The sequence below is a fragment of the Phocoena sinus genome, chromosome 6, assembly GCF_008692025.1.
Source record: "Phocoena sinus isolate mPhoSin1 chromosome 6, mPhoSin1.pri, whole genome shotgun sequence".
Classification (NCBI taxonomy): Eukaryota; Metazoa; Chordata; class Mammalia; order Artiodactyla; family Phocoenidae; genus Phocoena; species Phocoena sinus.
The window spans coordinates 86,742,499-86,765,063 of record NC_045768.1 but is presented as its reverse complement, the minus strand read 5'-3'; the positions used below and the strand labels follow the sequence as shown (position 1 = coordinate 86,765,063).

Genomic DNA, 22,565 nt, shown 5'->3' with positions numbered 1-22,565 from the left:
GATGAATTATTTTTTAAGAAAATATTTCATGGGCAAATACTGTTATAATGAATCAGTGCCCCACAGGGCAGCAATACAGAAAAATCATGCACATATACTTATAAAATTTATTTTCTGAAGGATTCACAAGAAAATGCTGGCAGTGATTACCTTAGGGTGAGGACTACGGTGGCGGGGATGGAATTTTATACTTTTCTAAACTGAAATTTCCCATGATATACTTGTATTTTTTTAAAAATGGCTAACTAAATAGTGATTATGAACAACTTTATTCCTTCTTTATGTTTTTCTATATTTAAAAAACTCTACCAAGTGTTATTGCAAAAAATGAAACACCATGTACAGTAAGTATGTTATTAGGGGCCTATAAAAGAGAATTCTACCCCTCCCTTAGAAATACCTGAGTGATGAGTAACCAGAGAATGGTCTAGAAAAATGAATAAGGAAGGGTTATTTGAGTTCAACTATTCAGGACATGTCTGTCATCTTTGCTGGGTAAAAGAAGTGAGAGCTGAGGGTGTCCCTCCAACAGGAAACAGGAACTGAGTGGGCAGCTCAAGGGGGTGGAGCTGGCCTTTGAGACAGGAAAGGACAGAGTCTGTTTCTGGCTGGCTGAGAGCCCTCAAGTTTTTCAGAAAATGCTGGCACAGGTACAGAAGCCTCCAGTCACAAAAGGGTAGAAACACAGCCTAGCATGTGTGGTTCAAATTAAAAAAGCAAAACAAACAGCAAAAAAGAATGGACAGGGAGAATGGGGTGGAGGGGACCCCGAGCCTGAGTGATGGAGGGTAGAGGGCAGAAGTTCCAGGATACAGAGGTAGAGATTTAGGAAACTCACAGGCCAGTGCCAGTGGTCCGAGCTCAGGTTAGAACTCTTGAAGGCCATAGAGGCAAGAACGTTTTTTCTTCTCAGGGCGGTAGTCAGATTCTGTATAGGGGCCAGGGAAGTGGAGCCAGAGGGGACACCAGGGTGGCCCTTATGTACAGATTAGACCAGAAGTAGGTTCCAGGAAGGTATGAGGATCCCATTAGTCTTAGAAGGATTGCCAAGTTAATTCTTCCCTCAAGCTATTCATTTGAGCATCTTTGTTTAACATTCAGATTTTTTTGGGGGGCGGGGGGATGGTTTGCTTTTAACCCTACCCTTTTCATTTGTAACCAGGCATTCTCTTGCACTTTTAAAAAAAAGATTCTCTTAACTTCTTAGCAAAATTAACTTTTTGAACATTCCAGCCAATTGTAAGTTTGTGAGGAGGAAAAGCAGGTGTTTCCAGGCTCTGGTTGTTAAAGAGAGACGAGCAGGATGGCTCTGTGGTTGCCATCAGGAGGGTGGCAGCAGTGAAAGAAGAGACAGAAACCAGAATGAACCAGGAGGCAGAGTGAGGCTGTCTGTGGGGGCTGTGTCCTGTGCCTCTGTCACTTGTTGGGCAAACTTTTATCAGGTGCCGGAGGGTCTAGATGACAGTATCTAACATGTGCTGAGTATTTACTATAGGTTGAACCACAGGAAATTGCCGATAATCAGTTATTTTAGATGCATCAGAATGGCAATTTCCCGTGATTCAACCTAACACATGTGTTCTAAATGATTTGCACGTACTCATGGCATCTATTCCTCACACTCACCTATAAAGTGGAAACTGTCATGTTATTATTCCCATTCCATCCGAGGAGTCTAGAGCTCAGTATGGTCGTGTAACTCTCAAAGTCACATAGCAAGTAGTGGAGTCAGCACTGAACTCAAATCCAGGCAGTTTGTCTTCCAGGCTTGCTTCACCCTATACTACTTTCCCTGCATTGAGAACTGAACACTGACAAGCCCTAGAGAGAGTTCAGTTCTGCATCCTCAGTTGATGTTTCTCTAAAATGAGGCAGAATAGACCAGGTCTTGGCCAAGACGGCACTGGGACTGTTGCCCTTCACTCTGTTCAAAGTCATAACGAACTTCACAAAGCTCACATATTCAACCAGTTCCTTTATCGGGTCGATCCTTATCTGCGATCAGGGATAGCTTTACATCACATTATTAGAAGACTTCTTGAAGCTGTATTGACATTTCAATCAGTTTTGAATAACTCCAAAGTGACTCATTCAAAGCCTTATTAGGCCATCCAAGAAGAGGATTCCAAGTTCTTCTAATCTCAGGTCTGGGTTCCTGAAACAGCCATCTAATTCTATCTGGCCTCTCCACTTTGTCTATCTGATCATGTGTTATCCCGAAGGCTGGGTAATCTTCCCAGAACTCCGCTCGCATTACATCATTCTTGGAACTGAAAATAGCTCCCCACCGCCTGGATGGTCACACGCAAACTCTTGAATTTGGCATCTAAGGAACTCCATTACTTAGCCTGGTCCACCTTCAGTCTCATAGGTTCTTAACGGCTCTCCTCTTCAGTAAACCCATTCTCACTTAATGGACATTTCCACAGTCGATTCACTGTTTATGCATGCCAGGCTTTGCTCATTGAGTTCCCCTCTCTTCACTGCTTTACCAGCCTCAGTGAAATTCTTTCTCACCATCCCAGCTCAAGCCTCACATCTTCCCAATGGCCCTTTCTAACTAAGCTTACCAATATTCAACTCTCAGCTCTTTGAATTCTGAGGGTGCAGTCTAGAATTTGTCTATCTATTGTCTTGTGACCAATATTTCAACTCTCTGAATAATATACAAAGAAACTCAGGGACAGAGATCATGTTGTCTACAGCATTCACTTCTTCAGTATTTATCAAGCACCCACTCAGTGCCAAGCACTGTGGTATACAGAAGCAAAGAAGACACAGTCCCTAGGTTCAAAAGGTTGATGGGTCAGAAGAGAGATGTGTCAAGCTGGACAATGTGAAAACGCTGTTTTTATAGGTTAAGAATAGTCAAATATTGGGAATTTAACACGGCTCATTCAAATATAGTTATAAAATAATGTAGTATGGTCATGGGTGGGGAGATACAAGCAGAGCATTTAGTGGGTAGAGAGGAGGGTCACCAGCTTATCCTGTCAGGGTAGGGCCTGAGACTTATGGAAGGCAGTTGTACCTGTGCTGAGTCAGAATGATCTGGAGTCACGCAACAAAGGAAGGATATTCTAAATAGAGACAATATGAAAAAAAGGCAAGGAGATAAGAAAGAACAGGCAGACAGTAGATGTTATGGGCTGAATTACATCTCTCCAAAATTTTTATGTTGAAGCCCTAACCCCCAGTACCTCAGGATGTGACTGCATTTGGAGATAAGGCCTTTAAGAAGGAGTTAAGCTAAAATGAAGCCATTAGGTTGGACCTTTATCCAATCTGGTTGGTGTCTTTATAAGGAGAGATTAGGACATACCAGGAGACAGCAGGAGTGCAGACACACAGAGAAAAGACCAAGTGAGGACCCAAAGAGAAGGCAGCCATCTGCAAGCCAAGGAGAAACACCTCAGAAGATACCTTGATCTTGGACCTCTAGCCTCTATAACTGCAAGAAAATTAATTTCTGCTGTTTAAGCCACATACCAGTCTGTAGAATTTTGTTATGGCAGCCCTGGCAAACTAATACAGTAGGGTTCTATGAACTATTTGGGGTGGCTAGAGAGTGAAGCAAAGAATGGTAAGAGAAGAGACCAGAAGAATGGGAGTGATGGTGTGCCGGGCTTTGCCTGCTGTGGAAGTTTTTCCTGGAGACAAGGGGAAACTTTTGAAGAGTTTTAAGCAAGGAGGTGGCGGAATCATAATGGGTTTTAAGTAGAGCTCCTCAGTGGCAGTGAGGAAGATGGATTTGATGGGGTTAGACTACAGGTAGAAGAAACAAGTCAGAGGATGTTAGATTGGTGCAAGCAAGCCATTAAGCTCTAAACAAAGAGAGACAGTGGTATTAGGGGTGGAGAAGCGTCGAATTGAGAAAGACTTATGAGGTAAGTTCATAGTGAAGGCTTAAACCCTCCCAGGGAGAGGGAGGAACTGGACAAGTTTCCCAGGTTTCTACCTTGGATGAGTATGTGAACTTGTGCTACCAGGGATGAGTTCAGTGCTATTGGAGGTGAGCAGATGGGAGTGGGAGAGGGGATTACCACTGTGAGATGTAGGGCAACCAGGAAGAGATGATGTCAAATGGAAAAAGTTTCCCTAGACTTGTGACCCCAGTTCATGTCCAAAGTCATGAGAGCTTCATCCTCCCTTGGTGTACAGCTCCTCCTTCCCTTCTGCCTCGTGGGCAGAGGGTTCCAAAACTCACTTATATATGTAGCTCTATGATCTGCATCAAGGCACATTCATTTCTAGCTCTGTTTCTGGAACCAGAAAATTGTCTTTAGCTGTACTGAGACTAACAAGTTGGCACTCAGGCATCTGAGAGGTCAGGGTAGACGTGGATGCTGATGTGCTTACAGAATCAAAGGGAGAATAGGCTGGTGGCCTCCGCTTTCCCTGTGGGACAGGAGGCAAGAGAAGGAAGAGAGCATGGGGAAGGTCTGGAATAAATACCATAGGCAAGGAGAAGGGAGCTGCCCAAGGAGGAGTGAAGGGATTTATTTATGCCTGCAGGGCCAGTGGAAACTGAAGAAGAATTCTGGGGAGTGTTCAGGCCCAGCAGTGAAGCTCTGGGCTGGAGCTTTTCCATGAGGCGGGCTTGTGCGGCTGAGAATGGACACGTTCCCACATGTGGGTGGGAAAGATTGCTATGTTCTTCAAGGACTAGAAATAAAAATTTTGAAAAAAAACTTTAAAGGTGAAAACTTCATGAATACTAGAGAAGGTTTACACATAGGCTTTTAATGGAAAAAAGTCTCACCGGTTAAATGGAATACACAGTGCTTGGGCATCACGCAAACTCACAGAATTTGTGGCATGCACATTTCATTTTGGCTGTAGATAGAGTTACATACTTGGGGGAGGGGGTTCCCTATTATTATTATGGGATGTCTTTGGGACCAGGGGGGTGAGGGATTCATGAGGAAGATGGGAAAAGAGTCTGCATTTCTCTAGAATTGTATCAACTGTGGAGGCAGCAGCTAGAAAGAGCCACGTCAGACTCCGGGCTTGTCAGCGCCTACTCAACGTGATATATTTGAACGTTTTTCTCAGCACGAGCTTGACTTTAACAATGAATCCAGAAAAAGGGGGAAGTGGTAATAAATCACAAACTATAAAAACCAACAGAGATTTCTTCTGACCCCGCCACCGTAGCTCTTCCATCCCGCCGGCCTGTCATGATACACTAACTAAAAACACTTAGAGGGAAGATGCTGATGGAGCTATACCCTAGAGACCAAAGGCACGGGAGCCTTTCAGAAACCCCCTGGCATCTTCCTTGTCAAGAGTCATGGCTGCTGCACTGGACAAGAGTGGGGGGGTTGGGGGAACGAATGGGGAGAGCGAAGTGGTGGCAGCCAGGCGGGGCAGAGTGGAAGAGCAGTCACATCAGGCTTTGAACGGCAAACGGTTCTGCCCAGGCCTGGTGGAGGGAGAGGTGAGGGAAAGTCTGGAGAGAGCCACTGGGGTCTCATCTACGGGAAAGGCATTTTAATAATTAACAAATGGGAAAAGGCATGGAGCCAGTAATGTGACCCTAGCATTTTGAAACTATGCCTCGGGAGCCTGCAGCCACATTACAGGCTCCCCAGCCAGGGAAGGCTGAGAAACCTCGGAAAACACAAGGAACTGTTTTAACCAAATGAAACTTACAAGCAGGTCAATTTAAGACACATTTGATGAGAGCCATGATTCAACACTGGATATATGGGAGGCACAAATGGAAAACAGTTCTTATAAATTACTGAAATTAGCAAGTCAGAGACAAACATCATTTTAATTTTTCTCTTCTCACTTTATCAATACCCCTCCAATAGCTATCATCAACACAATATTGAGTTTTCCTGTTTCCCTATATTGACCGAAATAATCAGACACACACTCTCATATGTAAAAAGACAAAGATACTTTGCCCAAGGATACTTTTTTCAACCCGACCTTCATGTCCTTCCACAGTTCAAGATACCTGGAGTATTTTTTTCTTTTAATGCAACTAAATGCTGTATCAAGTTCTTTGGAGGCAGGGAGGTGGTGTAAGGAAAAGAGGATTGTTTCCATCCCCACTCTGCTCTTTATTGGCTGTATGATGTTGGACACCTTAACTGGTCTTTCGAAGCCATGAGTCATCTGAGTGAAGATGTTAAACAGCCAGCAGGAGAGGTGGGGAAGGACCAGCAGTGAGGTAGAAGGAAATCAAGGAGAGTGTGACACAGAAGCCAAGGGAAGAAAGTGTGTTTAGAAAGAGGGAGTGGTCAACCACGTTGCAAGTTGCTGCAAAGGTGGGTAGGAGAAGTTTCCATTCCTCTGGCAACGTGAAACCAAGACTTCTAAATTGTTCTTGGTCCCTCATTTGAAGACCATGGGGTATCTTAAAAGCAAGAAAGAAAAAAGATAGCATCTTTGACTACTGTATTGTTTTAAGAGACTTCTTTCCCAAGGTCTTATTTGTGTACTAAAACAAAAATCGGAGAACAAATTTTTACAACTCTGGTTCTTCCTTTCACTGTCAGTCATTTCTAGGTTCTCTGAGCCCATTTAAGGGAGAATTCTAAGGGATGGGAACAAACTAAACCTAGACTATATAATTTGGGGCAGGTTCAGAAACATTTCCTCTTCATTATAAGTGCATCTGATAACAATATTTTCCATACTGATGTGCAACAAATCTTTCAAATGCACTCATTTCATGGTTAGCCTAAATTTAGGCAAACACAATTTCTGAATACTAAGAAAAAGAAAAACAAATGCCATAATAAGCCTTTTAGCACAAGCTCTAAAAATAGCGTATTCCTTCTCCCGGCTCCACACACACAAAGGAAAAGTTCTTGGACATCAGAAACTCCACGAACCCCAGAGACAAGGCTCTCCACTCATGTGCACTGACTTCCCAGGGTCCATCTGACTGCTTATAAGTTGGGAACACGTTTCACCAACTGTTGTTAATTATAGTGTCCTTACCCGAACCGACGGTCTACGGTCATAGAGAACTGGGGGCATCAAAGGGACTTAGAGACTTGGAGAGTGGGGAAACTGAGTCTTGAGAGCCGGCAGGATTGGCCCAGTTATACAGCTCACACATAAGCTTGTTCCTGCATCAGCCACCTTAAAACAAACCTCCCTGACCCTCATTTCCCTCCCCTACCAGCACAACTTCTCTCACAAAGTCCACACTCAATGTCTCTGCTTCCAGATCTCCCATTCACTCCTCTACCCTCTTCAGTCGGGCTCCCTTCTCCACAGCTCATGAATTAATGCCTGCATGTCAAGGTCACCAACACCTTTCATGCGGTCCACCCGAAGGTCACTTCTCTCCCCCCCCTTTTACACACCCCTCAGCAGCATCCGGCATTTCCTTTCCTGACTCCCATGACTCCCGGCACGAGGGTTTTCTCCGCACTGATTTCCCCAGCTCCTCCACGGGCCCCTCATCTTCCTCTCAACCTCTTCTCTCACTTTCCTCTCTAGCTGATCACTTCAACATGCTCAGAATTTTAAGTATCCATAGGCTGAATGTTCCAGTCTCTCCAGTGAGCTCCTAACTTGTAAACCTCACTGAGTTTTCAATATTGAATATCTATTTGGCATGTCAAACTTGACACATGCGAAACTGAAATCTTTATTCTTCCCTCCAAAGCCTGTCCCTCCCAAAGTCTTTACCGTCTCCCCAAATGGCATCACCACCTGTCTACTCAGCCGCTCTGGTCAAAAGCCTCGAAGTCGTTCTGGACACTTTCAACTTCCTTTTCTCCACATTCAACAGACCAAAGATCTGCCAGTGCCACTGTCAACACATGTCTTAAATAGGTCTGCTTCTTGTGTCCGCCCTGCCACAACCAGGACCTCTAACGTGGACTACTACAACCTTCTAACCCTTCTCCTGACTTTCTGTCTGCTGCCTGCAAGCACAAGACAGATAAGGATCCTTCCGTGCTGAAGGCCCTGGGGCAGCTCCCATCGCGCTCAGGGTAAGGCTGGATGATCTAGCTCCTGCCTGCCTCTCCCCGCCCTTCTAACCACACTGCCTTCCTTTCTGCCCCTCGAGCACCAGCGTGGCAAGCCCTTTCCCGCCTCAGGCCTTGATGCTCTTCAGAGAGGCATTCCCCAGCCTCTTTACTGTAAATCTCGGCGTTCCCTTCATAGAACTTCTCACCACCTGTAACTAGCTGTGCCTACAAGAGAGTCCCTGCTACGTGAAAGTTCCATGAGAGCAGGGACCCTGTCCATGTTGGCGGTGGGTGTAGCCATCCCACTGGATGAGTGAACGGATGCTTGCACAGTGGCGCTGGGTGGGGAAGACAGGGCTCCAGGCTCCGGCTTTCCTAAACAATGGATGAGTCAGCAGACGCCAGCGGTTAGCGTGCGAGAGAGGACTTCTCCGTGGGAAGCTGCCGTGCCGCACAAAGGACTGGCGAGCCTCGCTGGGGTCAGGCTGGGCTCGGCATTCCCCTCAGACTTTGGCCTCAGTGGGCAGTCCTACGGAGAGGGGTGTTTATTTAAAAACAAACAACAACAGGACGGGTCCAGGCAAGCTTCTACCCAGGCGGTAGACTGGCCTTCAGAGCTGCCATCTAAAATGAGGGGTGATTCCCGGATGGCTGCCTTCCCACCTGTCTGATGGCAGATTCCAAAGGCTTGGCTCCAGTCAAGAGGGGACAGGATGAAAGCATCTGTTGCCATAGCAATCACAGTGCTCCTGGGGCGGAGGCTCAAGCTTTCAGATAAACAACTATTTACAGAAGTGGAGAAAAAACAAGCAAACAGAGAGGGACAAAAAAAAAAATGGGAAAATGGCAAGAAGTAATCCTACCAGTGCTGCAAGAAACGCTCTGAAAATACAACACAGGAGCTGAGAGTAGAATCCTCCCACCAGCACAGGAGTGGCCTCCTGCCGGGACACATCCGGAACAAAAGGCCCCATTGACACAAACATCTGTTACTACTAAACACTTAGGAATCAATATTTTCTTAAAGGTTTTTTTTTTCCTTTTGGCTTTAAAGAGTTACTGTCTGCCAGGCTACCAGACCCTAACCTTCTCCAAGTCCACAGCCACCACATAAAGTAACTATTAGAACTTCAAATGAAGAATTTGGTCCCGGAAATGGCCTTGTGCTAGTTTTTTCCTGAACAGAGACACCAGGAAAATGTCAGAAGGCAAATCCAAACCCACACCCTGAAAGACTTAAAACATAACAATCACATCCCTGGGAAGATGAGTAATCTAGCCCAATTTAATTTAAAAAGGAAACACAGCAGATTTAAGAGATGGCCTGGACGTGCCTTGCAGGAAAGGAGGAGCGTGATGGGGAGGACAGGAAGGTAACGGGATCACGTAGTGCTTTACCTCAACACCTGCATATCCTCCGGGGAGTTCCGCACCTCGTCCTGGAGGCGACGCCAGCGCAGGCAAGCCCTCAGCTCCCGCTGCTCCTGGGCCTCGTGGGGGGCCAGCTGCTTGGAGCACAGACACACAAACACAAATCCTCAGGACACAGTCACTGTCGTCTTCCCGCGGAGTCGGAGCCACCACTGGAGCAGCCGGCTTTGTTTCAGGGGGGATGGCACAGACAGTCCCCGCTCCATCAGAAAGGGCCTCTTAGGTCCTCAAACAAAGAACCAGCCCTCACTCCTGCGCTGCCTGTTTGGGAGGTGCCTCCTGGCCCCGGAACCTCCCCCTGCCCCCTCACCTCCACCCCTGGCCTGGAAAGAGCAGACCTCCCTAGGGAGCCATTTCCACTCTGATCCCATCCAGCCTTTTCCTGCTTTGTCTTCTTGCACAGGGTGGGAAAGGTCCCCTCCATTTACCTCCTACTTTTTCCAGCCCTCAGTTTTGTTAAGGGCTGTTTACAGTGCAGCCAGCTAATGCAACCCAGATGATTCTGTTTGCATATAACCAGAAAGAGTGCACTGCCTGGACTCACTCCTGGGGAGGGGAAGGCCATCACACCCTGCCCTACTGGTCAGAATTGGCTCCTGTCACTCGATGTGCTCACAAGGCCCCATGGCTGTAACCCCACAAGGGAGGGCAGCAGAGCATCCACTGTGGAGGGAACTGTCAGTGTCTACAGGCATTTCTGGGAATTAAAGGTCCCTAATAGTTCCCTCAACAGATATTTACTGATTCTCTGCTAGGCCCTGAGGACATAATGGACACAGCTCTGAACACGAGGAGTCCAGGGAGACAGATAAGCACAGTAACCATCAGAATTCAGTGATGGCAGGGGTTAAGGAAGAACCCAGATGCCACCTGGCCAACCAGGGTGGTCAGAAGGCTTTCCTGAAGAGGTGTTCCCCAGGGACAGCAGGAGCCAGCCAGGGGAGGAGGAATTTCGGGAAGCTGGAAAGCATGTACAAAGCTCGTGGGGCCTGGCAAGAGTGTGAAATGTTCTAAAAATGGTGAGGGTTAGGGGCAGGCAGGGAGCAGGCTGCCAGCCAGGGAGGGACAGAGGTGCCAAGTAGCTGGCAGAGGCCAGGTGATCAAGGCACTCTGTGTGTCCTGTTGTCGTGGACTGAGTTGTGTTGTCCCCTTCCCCAACAAAAATCATGTGTTGAAGCCCTAATCACAGCTGTGACTGTATTTGGAGATAGGGCCTTTAAGGAGGTAATTAAGGTTAAATGAGTTCAAAAGGATGGGGCCCTAACCTAATAGGGTTGGTGTCTTTATAGTAAGAGGAAGAGACACTAAAACTCTCTCTCCATGTGTGCACTGAGGAAAGGCCATGTGAGGACACAGTGAGAAGATGGCCCTTCCCAAGCCAGGGAAGAGAGGCCTCACCAGAAACCAAGCCTGTCAGCACCTTGGTCTTGGATTTCCAACCTCCCAAACTGCGAGAAAAACAAGTGTCTGTTGTTTAAGTCTCCTGGTCTGCGGTACTTTGTTATGGCAGACCAAGCTGACTACGACAGCTGTGAAGGAGTTTAGACTTTCTCCAAGTTGATGACAAGTTATACGATTCAACTTGCCACTAACTCAATTCACCTCTCCCTACAGAATGCCACTCTGAGAGGAATGTGGGTTTCTATCTCCTAGTTCAAAGATTTCTCACTCCCCTTTGCTGTACTTGCTAACGCTCGGTGCTGCACAATGCAGTCTCCTGGGCAGCAAAGCAACACGGCACCCTCACGCCCTGTTCAGTGATGAAATGACCTGCTGACTGGGAGTCCCGTGAGGTGGCCCACCCTTTCCTGCCCCAAGGAGCACTCCTCTCCTGCTTGGGAGGCTTGCTGTGAACACTTGTCAGGGACCATCAGCAGCTCAGTCTAACTCAACCTTCAAGGAAGGGGCCAGAGCAATGGATGTACTCTGGAAATGTTTCCAAACTTTGTGCTGGTTCTAGAATGGCCACTTCACTTCAGGGGTGTCCATGTTGAAGACTTACTGCGTGTACCTTAAAGGATGATGAGGTGGATTGCCCCCTACTCCAGGTTAAGGGAAAAGGAGGGATAGAGAAACTTCAACTCCTACTTGCCCTTTGAGACCCACAAGAAGTCACCTCCTCCAAGAAGGCTTTCTGGATTTTCTCATACCCAGCCTCTTCCACCTGTGAACTCCCACAATATTTGGTGTTTACCTCTCTTTTCTAACTTATTTTCTTCTTCCTTCTACTGTGTGCTTTCCTTATCTTCAAAATTAGACTCTGACCTCTTTCAGAGCGGCGTTGTAGTCTTATCCTTTTATCCCTACAGATCTAGCACAGAATGGACACATGGAAGTTGTGCAGTTGTGAGATGCAGCCAGGCCAGCGTCGTGCCTTTTTTGGTAGAGACAGATGTAAGGTAGGGCAGCTGGAGGGAGGACACAAGCAAAGAGATTCCAGGAGGTCCAGGCAAGGGGAAGGATAAAGGGGGAGCGTTCTTTGGGGATTCAGGAGGTAAAGGACAGAGAGGTGATCATCGGATGCCTGGCATACACTCAGGATTATGAAGAATAGCATAAATCTGATTGTCTCAGGATGGAAGTACCTCAGGGAAGTAATGGTGAAAGAGGCACATTTACACTAAACCTATTTATCCTGGCTGAATGCCTACTATGTGCAAGGTGGTGGCAAAATCAAAGAGGAAGAGAACAAGTAAGGAGAACTGGTATTTCTTGAACACCCTCCATGTGTCAGGCACTGTGTTACGCTCACTCACACACTATCCCTTTCACTCTGCAAGGTTAAGCATTCCTACACCCATTTTATAAATGAGGAAACTGAGGCTCAGGGAGGCTACATAACCTACTGTAAACAGCAAAGCTGGGATTCCAAGTCCGGTCCGACTCCAAACCCAGACCCTTTGCTCGAGAACCTTCCAGGTGGCCTCTCTCCACAGGATTCTGTGTGGAGGGGGACACAACCATGCACGCTGCTAGCTCTACAGCCAAGGTGTGAAAGGGGGAGGATGAGTAAGACACAGTGCCACTTTGAAAGGGGTCACAGTCTAGTCGTGATGATAGAAAGAAGAAAAAAGTGAGAAAAAACAGGTGAGGAAGTACAGATGCAGTGGAAATCCAAAGTTTCTAGAAGAGTATTATTGAACTGTGAGTGAGATGAACAGTCTGGGCTATCAAGGGAAGGTGACCTTGAGCTGCTAGTGAAAGACAAATAGGATTTCAACAGGCAGAAGGAACTTGGACAAAATCACGCAGATATGCACAAACTTGGGAATTTCAGAAAAAGTCAAGTAGTCCAGGGTGTAGAGATGGTAGGGAACAGAAGTGGCCAAATATGAGAAATTAGAAAATAAGCAGGAAGCCGGTTAGCTGCCATATCTTCCTTATTGCTGGTGGCTAATTCTTTAAAGTTGAGGTTGTAAAAAACAATAAAAAACAAAGCCCGGGCTTCCCTGGTGGCGCAGTGGTTGAGAGTCCGCCTGCCGATGCAGGGGACAGTGAGAGGCCCGCGTACCAAAAAAAAAAAAAAAAAAACAAAACAAAAATACTCATGCCTGGGCCCACCCCCAGATATTCTGGTAATTGATTTGATTTCTAGTTTCGCAGAGTAAATTAAGTTGATAAGGCATGCCACATTATTTGAATCTATTTGATTTCTAGGTTTCAGATAATGAGGAGCAAGAGTTCAAATACTAAGGGATAATTCAAAAAAAAAAAAAAAAAAAGCCCACAGATCCATAGAACAGACTGGTGGTTGCCAGAGACAGGGGTCAGAAAGTGGGAGAAGTGGGTAAAGGGGTCAAAACGTACAATCTTCCAGATTTAAAATAAACAAGTCTTGCGGATGTAATATACAGAAAGGTGACTATAGTTAATAACACAGTATTGCATTTTTGGAAGTGTTGAGAGTAGATCTTAAAGTTTTCATCACAAGAAAAAAAATTGTAACTATGTAAGGTGACTAATGTTAACTAGACTTGTTATAATTTCACAATGTATACAAACATAGAATTATTATGTTGTACACCCAAAACTAGTGTAAGGTTATAGGTCAATTTTACCTAAATTAAAAAATTTTTTTAAATAAAAATAAAGTTAAAAAAAAAAGTCGAGGTTGCAAACTGGGAGTGTGTTGACTAGGTCTGGCCTCGGTGTATGTTTGGTTTGCATATTTTTTAAATTAGTAAATTTCACATAAAAATCCAGAGTCATAATTTCCTTTAAAAAACTAGAAGTCCAGGTTGTATTGAGCCCTCCTTTCAGCATGACAGCAATCGGTTAAAGATGAGGAGAAGCTTCCGGTTTGCCACAGTCCTTCCCATTCCCGAATCTATAACACCAACTGCTTCATTCTTTATTACTTGCCAGCAGACATCTGAGATCATGACTCTTGATTTAAAATTTCGTCTCATTATTTAATAAAACAAAACACACCACAACCATCCCACAAAGGAGTGCTTGAGTATGTACAGTACCACCTTTTCTTCAAGTCTTTGCTCAGATGTCCCCTTATCAGAGAGCTTCTCTGATAAGCACCTTTTAAAACAGCACTAAACCCACCTCTCTCTATCCGGCTTCATTTTCTTGACAGTACTCATCACTACATGTTAAAGATGTAGTCGTGTATCTGTTCTCTCTCTCATCGCTAGACCACGAACCCCGTGGGGAGCAAGGACTCTCCTCCCACTTACAAAGCAAATAGAACAAGTGCCTAAGCGCATTAATGAGCACTCAATACCTATCTGTTGAATAGGAAGACTCTGAGTTGAACTTGACTCTGGGTAGTGAAATGCTTAGTGCACTTGAAACCTACCTGCTGCGCCTTGGCCCAGAATACATCTTCCAAGTGAGTGGCGAACCCTTCACTGAGCCACTCTTCCGTCCAGTCTCGGGCCCCGATAGCCAGGCCAAACCAGGCGTGAGCAATTTCATGGCAGAGACGGGTCCCACAGAACTGGCTCATTCCAGTCAAGGTGCTCTGAGAGAGGAAGACGAGGTGTGGGCTGTGGATCATGGGGGAGAAAACACACACAGTCTTATCAGGGCCTGTCCTCATGGCCGCCCCCAGGGCTGGCTTTCTCAGCCCTGACAGCCTGTTATTATCGTGTGCATGCTAGATCACGACCAATAGGCTCGCAGCTTAGGTGCTTTTAGAAATAAATAAAGTGGCAGTTTAAGTTCCTGGCAGAGGTTCAGGTTGCCTTTTCTGCCAAGCAGTCGTCTCCGTCATCAAGCAGCTATTACCTGTAATAAGCAACCTGCACCGAGGTTTTACACTGAAGAAATTACAAGGCGATGGAAGCACTTACCCTGAAATCTGGACTGTAAAAGAAGAGCAGGTGTGAGAATGTGAAGCCCATGCTGTCAAGACAGTGATCAAAGAAGACCCTTCAGCCAAAAAATTCGAGCAGCTTACAAACAAAGTGAGAAGTCATGCAGAAGGACGGGGAAAGCCGAGAAGAATGGAACCAAACATTTCCTAGTTCAGACTGAGGGTGGTTACAGAGGCAACAAACTCCTAGGTGCCATGAGTGGGTGAGGTCTCAAGAGACTCTGATAAAGGCTGAGTCTCTGTGAGGTCGAGATTTTCAAAGGTATCTTCTATCTTTAGATGCTTATACGTTCCCATGACATAAAACTAAGCAGAGAGAGAAAGAAGGGAATTAACTCACTCAGGTGTGCAAATGGTTCCAGGGCTGGCACCAGCCTGGGAGATTTATCTAATCCCATTTCCCACACCTTCTTTTAAAACCCCAAATACCATGATTAGAATTGCATGGATGGAATGGGAAGAAGGGAGGCTGAAGAGAGAAGAGGCAAAGGAAATACCTCCTGTGCTTCCACCTTCGGTATTTCTCATTTATACAGGACTCGTTTACCGTCTTATGAATGAAGAATTTGCTCTTTAAAAGAAAGCACTCTCGGGCTTCCCTGGTGGCGCAGTGGTTGAGAGTCCACCTGCCGATGCAGGGGACCCGGGTTCGTGCCCCGGTCCGGGAAGATCCCACATGCCGCGGAGCAGCTGGGCCCATGAACCATGGCCGCTGGGGCTGTGCGTCCGGAGCCTGTGCTCCATAACGGGAGAGGCCACAACAGTGAGAGGCCCGCGTACCGGCGGGGGGGGAAGCACTCTCCTCCATCGATCGAACAAAAGCAGTCGTGAAACCTTCCAAATTAAGAAGCTGTACACACTGGTTCGTTCCTTTAAAAGCCATGCATTTGCCATCGTGTGGGCTCTGCACAAGCCAGGACGGCTTGCGGTTTTGTCCTCTGCCCCCACGGCGGCCAATAGAGAAAACCCCACCTGTACTTGCCTTGCACAGCATCGCCCGTTCAGCTCAGAGAGCTCAACTGAAAGTGCGGGAGTCCTGTGTGCCAAAATAGACAGCTTTCATGTGAAATAATAACAGGGCAGGCGCTCAAATGAGAAGGTGTCAGCCAGGATCCCGGCAGAGCCCACCAGAAACGCCAGGAATTAGAAGTGTAGTTGGGGCATTTAGGATACAAAGGTGCCATGCAGTATGCAAACAACAGAAGTTCAGAGCACTAACTCAGGAAAAAAAAAAAAAAAAAGGAAGGAAGGAAGGCAGACAGGAAGGAAAGGGAAAAGGGTGAGAGGGAGGGAAGGAGTGAGGGAGGAAACAGAGGCCCAGGAGCTAAACTTCTTCTTCCTGAGAAAGTGGCCCCATGGAGAAGACAAACTGCAAAACCTGGCATTTTCAAGTAAATAACCCTTTGCTCTGGCATGTGCAGCGCTGCAAAGAAAAGCCACAGAAATGTACCAAGTAAATAACATTCCAGACATACTGCTGGCAGCACTTCACCCTTTTGGCTAAAGCAAAACAGAAGCAACTTCGGGCTTTGTAAACAGGCTCACAGACAGCCTGCGCTGGAAAGGTCTTCTGGCCAGAGACCCAGACGGTGCACACGCAGTTACAGAGACGGTACAGCTGAGCAGACCCCACAGCCCAAGGGGTGTACACACGCTGATGACTGTGACATGGCAGCGAGACTGTTCACGAAGAAAAAGCCTGCCCTGTCCACGGCGACCTGCTCGCTGCTTTGTCCCAGCGTGGAAGCCGAGCCAGGCTCTTTTATGCAAATATCGAAGTCCGCAAGGGCCTGAAGGAAGGCACAAAACCAGCTGTGTGTGTGTGGGGGGGGATGGCATTTCATTTTCCTGTCCTGTAGTTCTTCCCCTTCAACAGTCTTTGTTGTCTCCACCAGACCTCCTTCCCCACCTGTCAGTACTCTGGAGATACCACTCTGGCGTTGGCTGGGCTCAGGACAGACCCTGGCATTGCTGGAATGGTGCCTGAATTCCCGCTTCCCATCCTCAATACTTTCTTCCTAGCCAGGGAGAAATGTATTTCCTCCTGCCTTCTGAGAAAGATCAAAGCTTAAACTTCCTCCTAGATCGGAGGATGTGCGTTTCACTTGATATAAATGACCCTGTTATCAGTGGAAAACATGACCTTCTCCCTGAAAAGCAATTTTCCAGTTGAGAACCAGACCCCAAATCCTCCTGCAGCGGAGTTTGTCTTCTAAGGTTGGGTTTTACCTGTGGATAATAGCTTCTATGAGCGAAATAGGTTCTTTCTTAAACTGAATTAAAAACACAGAGTAAGGTTTTGATAACCTTTCTCAAGGGTTGTTAACAAAATTCTGGCATAAAAGGACCAATAGAATTTTTTTTTCTTGGAGAATTTCTTCCTCTCCTTTTGAACCTAAGTGTCAGGATTTTTCATGTTAAGTAGAATTTTTAAACTGCTTTTTCCAACAATGAATGAAGAAAGGTATAATGCTCTTAAACTCACTTCAAGGAATAATATTAAATATTCCTCTACCAGCAGATAATCTCCTTCATGCCCACCTTCAAAACAAAATAAATGTTTAGAATTTTCTACTCCTACCTTACACTTGATTTATAAGTTTTACCCCTGGGTTCCTCACACTTTCTGAGTTCTCAGAATCTTATTCATGGTCCTAATCAGCCAGCGGGACAACAGCCTTCATTCTGACAGGCCCTATTTGAAAACAGGTTTTCTTTTTTCTTTTTCCTTTTTCCCCTGAAAGGGCCTGTGTCAACTGCCTCTACAAATGCCAAATTGTTGATTCATCATCGTTACAGAGGACGGAAGATAATCACTTCAATGACATCTTCATCCTAAAGAAGGTTTTTGGTTTGGGTTTTGGTTTTTTTTTTTTTTTTTAATCACAGAGTTGATCATTTTTCCCAAATAAGAGATGGGTGGGAAAGTAATATTTTCAACTCTCAAAAAGTACAAGCCCTCTTGTTTTGTATTCTCCATCATAAATTCTCTTTCACTGCAAGTGATCTAGGAGGCCAGCAGGGCAGAGCAAGGGGGTAGGCAGAGCGACAGCAGGACACGTGTTCTCCTTCTTTCCCAGGAGACCACCAGCAGCGGGGCTGCCTCCCCGACAAAGGCCACGTGGTGCTGTCTGTCTGCCGCCTTGCCCCTCAAGATTAAAAATATCATTTCTGGTCTGAAAACAGTTTCTCAAGATTGTTCCTAAAAGCCACCTCCCCACCCAGATTAGAAGGCTGTGTCAGTTCATTTAAAACATGCTTCTAGCAGAGGAGGAAGGAGTGCCTTCATTACGCGGGAGCTGCTCCAATCCTTCGGGAGGAATTCAATTTGGAGCGGAAATGGGGAATTTCATCAGATCTTAAGCAGGGGCTGGAGTGTGATTTATTTCTGCTTTGTCCAGGGAGACGTGACCAGCGTGGCCCACCTTGCTGCTCAGGGAGAGGTACAGCACTGGGGGCTCCAGCCCTGCCGGCTGCAGGGGGACCAGGAGGACAGGAAATTGCTTTTGGTTAAGCACAAGAAGAGCTCCAGACCACCCCTCCATTACACTGGAGTAGATCCCAACTCCCCTCAGGGGGAGCAGATTCACTTTTTGTACAGATTCTTGGAGGTTTGTCCAGGAAACAGACACATATTCTTCAAGTTTGAACTTCTTATGGGTTCAAAGTTTTTCACAATCTCAACATGTGGAGCCCAATAGCCCATTAGAGAGAGGAAAGAAGAACAAAGAAAGAGGGGAACTCAGGCTCCTGTACTTTCAGACTTAAACTGGAGAGTTCTAAGGGCCTCATAATCATGTGAAAGCAACTTTTACTTGCATGACTTAATTACTTGCAAATTTAATTTGGATGACTGAAAGGTAGACCCATAGTAGTCTGGGGCAATCTGAAAGGGAGGACAAATCGTAGTTAGCTGTCCCTTAGACTCAGGACATGCTTTCTCTTCCTCAGTAAGGTGTGATGTGATTTGTGCCAGTACCTCATTCGGTGCATTTACAAACCAAATGCTCGGCTCCGGCCCCTTCACCTGTGCAATGAAATCCCTTAGCCCCGCTCTCCGATGCAGTCTAAGGTAGGGGACGTGTCTGTTGTCCCAAAGGCAAAGGGATGGCCCAGGTGACCTGGAGGGCCTCTGCTCCCCTCTGGCTCTGAGACTGCTCAGCGGAGACTAGTAACCTTCCCTTTGCTCCATCAGGCATCCCGCGCTGTGGCCACATGTTGTAGTCTTGAACTGGCGCCTTAGGAGATATGGGGATATGGGCCTTTCGGTAGCCTGAGGGGGAAACCAGATCTAAAAACTGGAAGAAAACTTACTACAGCAGATCAACACAAGGATCTAGGTTTGAGAGAAAAAGCTAATGTTAGTTAGTGTATGTTTTCCTTTAAAAATTCTAAATGGCGGGACTTCCCTGGCGATCCAGTGGTTAGGACTCCGCGCTTCCAACTGCAGGGGACCCAGGTCGGATCCCTGGTCAGGGAACTAAGATCCCGCAGACCATGCAGCGTGGCCAAAAAATTAAAAATTAAAAAATAAAAATTCTAAATAGCAAAGAGGCAGTAAAACATCTACTCACTTATCTAAATGAATTTTGGCTAAAACTGCCAAGATGACTATAGCAGAGAGTGACTGAGGGGAAGCCCCAGGGCCAGAGACTTCTACCAGAAACATATACTCCTTCGAAAGACTCCAATGCTTGAGTATCTGCTATGTGCTAGGCACTATATTTTACATACATCATCTCAGGAGATAGATTTTATTATCAGCCCCATTTTACAGACGATGAAAGTGAAGCACAGAGAGGTAAAAGGACTAGCTCAAGGTCACACAGCTGGTAAGTAATGGAGCTGGTATTCCCATTCATGCAATCTTGACCCTGAAGTCCTACTCTGACCCACTCTGCCCAGGGTCACTGGGTTTAGACCTGTGGCTTCAGGGCTCCCATTCCTCTGTGCCAGCTCAAGCCGGTGGTACAATGTTCACTGTTCTCCCTGGTGTTCCATCTTCAGAGTCCACCCAAGGGGAGCGACCAGCCACACCCCAGGACCCAGCTAGAACTGACCGGAGGTTATCAGACCTTGTGATCAGCAAAGCTTCGGCCTCTTTCTGGTGAGAAGGAAGGTAGGGAAGGAAGGGAGAGGGGAAAAGAGAGGGGAGCATCACTACTCCTCTGCTGAAGCCCCCCCAAGAGCCTAAATTCCTGAATGCAACACCATTCTTCCTAACCCTGTCCTATGCCAGGTCCCTTGTGGGCCACTGCAAGGGGATGCTCAGACAAGCAGGTGCAAGGGTGCAAGGGTCAGTCCCTAGGGTACGATTTCAGGAGCCCAGGAAGGACAACATGCCAGACTGCCTACTGCCTCTCCCCAGCCTCTACCTCCCACCCCCTTTTGTTAAAGCCTGACTTTTATTTTCCTGAAGAGACAGTATTTTTTTTTTTTTTTTTTGAAGAGACAGTATTTTTTATAGCAGTTTTGGGTTCACAGAAAAACTGAGCAGAAAGTACAGAGACTTGCCATACGCCCCGCTGCCACACACACAGCCTCCTCCTCTATCAACCTCCCCCGTCAGAGTGGTGCATTTGTTATTACAGATGACAAATCTACATTGATGTATCATTACCCAGGGTCCGTAGCTTACATTAGGGTTCACTCTTGGTGTGGTGCAGTCTGTGGATTTGGACAAACGTATAATGACATGTATCCACCATTATAGTATCATATAGAGTAGTTTCACTGCCCTAAAAAATCCTCTGATTTTTTTTTTTAAGAAGAGATGGTTTAAAGCGATCACAAACTCAAAGGACTACAGGAGCCAAGAAGATAACAAAATGAGGGAGGTGGATAACTCAGTGGAGAGAGTAGAAAAAAGATGAGAAAGTAGACAAAGAGGTGGGGGGAGTAGACAGGAGATGGGAAAGTAGATGATGAGATGAAGGAAGTAGATAAGATGGGGGAAGCTGGTAACAAAAGTTGGGAAGTAGATAACAATAGAGGGAAGTGGGTAAGGAGATGGGGAACTAGGTAATGAGAGGTGGGGAAACAGATAAAATGAGGAAAGCACATAACAAAAGGTAGGAAGTAGATGACAAGATGGAAGTAGAGAACAAGATGAGGGAAGTAGATAACGAGATCAGGGGAGTGATAACAATATAAGGAAATAGGTAACTACGGGAGGAAAGTAGGAAACAATAGGGGGAAGTAGATAACACATTTAAAAAACGTTTTGCCAAAGCAAACCAACCTGTGGACAGGAGCTACAAGTTTATCATCTCAGGTTTGAAGCAGTTACCTTAGGAGGAGAAGCGCACGGCCTCATGGCACGTTGAGGTGTAACATCTGGATCCCACCAGGTTCCGCGTGGCTGCTCGCAGAAAAGAGGGAAAGGCCCCAAAGCTGAGCACGGATGACAGCTGGGAGGAGAGAGGGGGCTCCTCCTGAGGTACAAGGAGGGGGAAAGTGGTGCCGCTGGGGACACCGAAATATTTTTGCCAGCTTCATAGTTTTGTTTAGTGCCGTCCTTGGCCTACTGCTAAGAGTAAAAATTAATAGCATGGCCATGACAAAACATGGAGACCACCTCTGACTCTAGACAACCGAGACCGCCTTTGGTGGACTGCTCGGCTAGCGATAAGCAGAGCCATAAGCAGAGAGGACACTTCACTTCTGTGTGCAGGCATCGTCCCTAGAGCTGGATTTCTACCTCTCAGTCCTACCCTGAGAGAGGAAAGTGGCTACCCTGCCTGAGGAAGGTGGCAGGGTTGGTGTCTCATGGTTCTGCTCACCTAAAAAGCTAAATAAAGCTTTAAGTGGATGTCTCAGGTTTTAAAGCTAAAGATCCAGAGACAAAAACCAGTATTTGACTGAATTTTCCAACTCTAGATTTGGACTCCTTTCTCTCGGAATCTTAAGGTACATGTTCAACCTAAGGAGTCTCTGGATGCTCACAGGGGAGAAGAAAGAATTAACTTTTTTTTTTTTTTTTAAGTTACTGAACACTCTGGTGTTTTGGATACCAGGGGCACACCCATACCCAACTATATAAACGATATTTATTGGAGCTGAAGAGGTCTTCTGAATCATCTCTAAATGAGTTATGAACTGAGAGCTGTGCATTTTCTGCAGGATCTGGAGAACTCTTCTGGTAAGTAATTACCAATTAAAACGTGTTGGCAGCCTCCACTGGAGCACATGGATGACAAAATGTGATTCTCTCTGCTCCCTCACCCCCGCCCCCCCTCCCGGCCTCCCCAGCCAGGGTGATGATGTTTGTTCCCATAAAGAGAGCTAATAAAATTAGCCTCTACCATGATACAGGGAAAATCTTTATTTAATAAAATAATGCATTTTGCTTCATTCCCAGAACAGCAATAATATGGCGCAACTGAGAACCATAATAGCTCATCCAGTTGGTTTTTGCTGTGTGTACAAGTCTGTCATTTGTGGCCATGTGGAAGCTTGGAAAGCTGCTTCATGAAGGGAGACGTCTGGGCAGCTTGCACCACCCACAGTAAGAGCAGCGCGGTTATGGGTTTCCTTTGAAATACAATGCAAGCACTCTCTGGATCCACAAATCAAGTCTAAAGAAAGAAATGGTGGGGAATTCCCAAAGGGTACTCAGAACTTTAATTGGTGAGGGGGCCATCAGTTGCTTCCACAACCGAGAGCAAGCACCCGTGGCCCAGTCAGGCAATCTGGGCATCTGAAAACTCATGATGTAGTCAGAAACGTGTTTATGTGTTGTGCTGGGGGCTGGCGGAGGCACACATGAAGCACAAAGGCCGGTCGTTACAGCCACAGGCCTGGATACTGCAGGGCACTGCAGGCTGAGAGGATGAGCCTTGAAAGCAGATGCTGGTGTG

General features: G+C 46.4%; 1 protein-coding gene across 6 annotated transcripts in view; it reads right to left on the bottom strand.

The window, feature by feature from the left end:
* Window positions 1-22,565, bottom strand: part of AOPEP (aminopeptidase O (putative)) — a 371,738-nt gene that overhangs the window by 149,548 nt on the left and 199,625 nt on the right. For 5 of the 6 annotated variants that reach the window (XM_032636442.1, XM_032636437.1, XM_032636440.1 and 2 more), the window contains exons 6-7: window positions 14,188-14,377; window positions 9,345-9,454 (exon numbers count right to left, since the gene is read on the bottom strand). In XM_032636442.1, the coding sequence (XP_032492333.1) occupies window positions 9,345-9,454; window positions 14,188-14,377 (300 nt within the window). The remainder of the gene's footprint in view (window positions 1-9,344; window positions 9,455-14,187; window positions 14,378-22,565) is intronic. The other variant, XM_032636443.1, reaches the window with a different exon arrangement.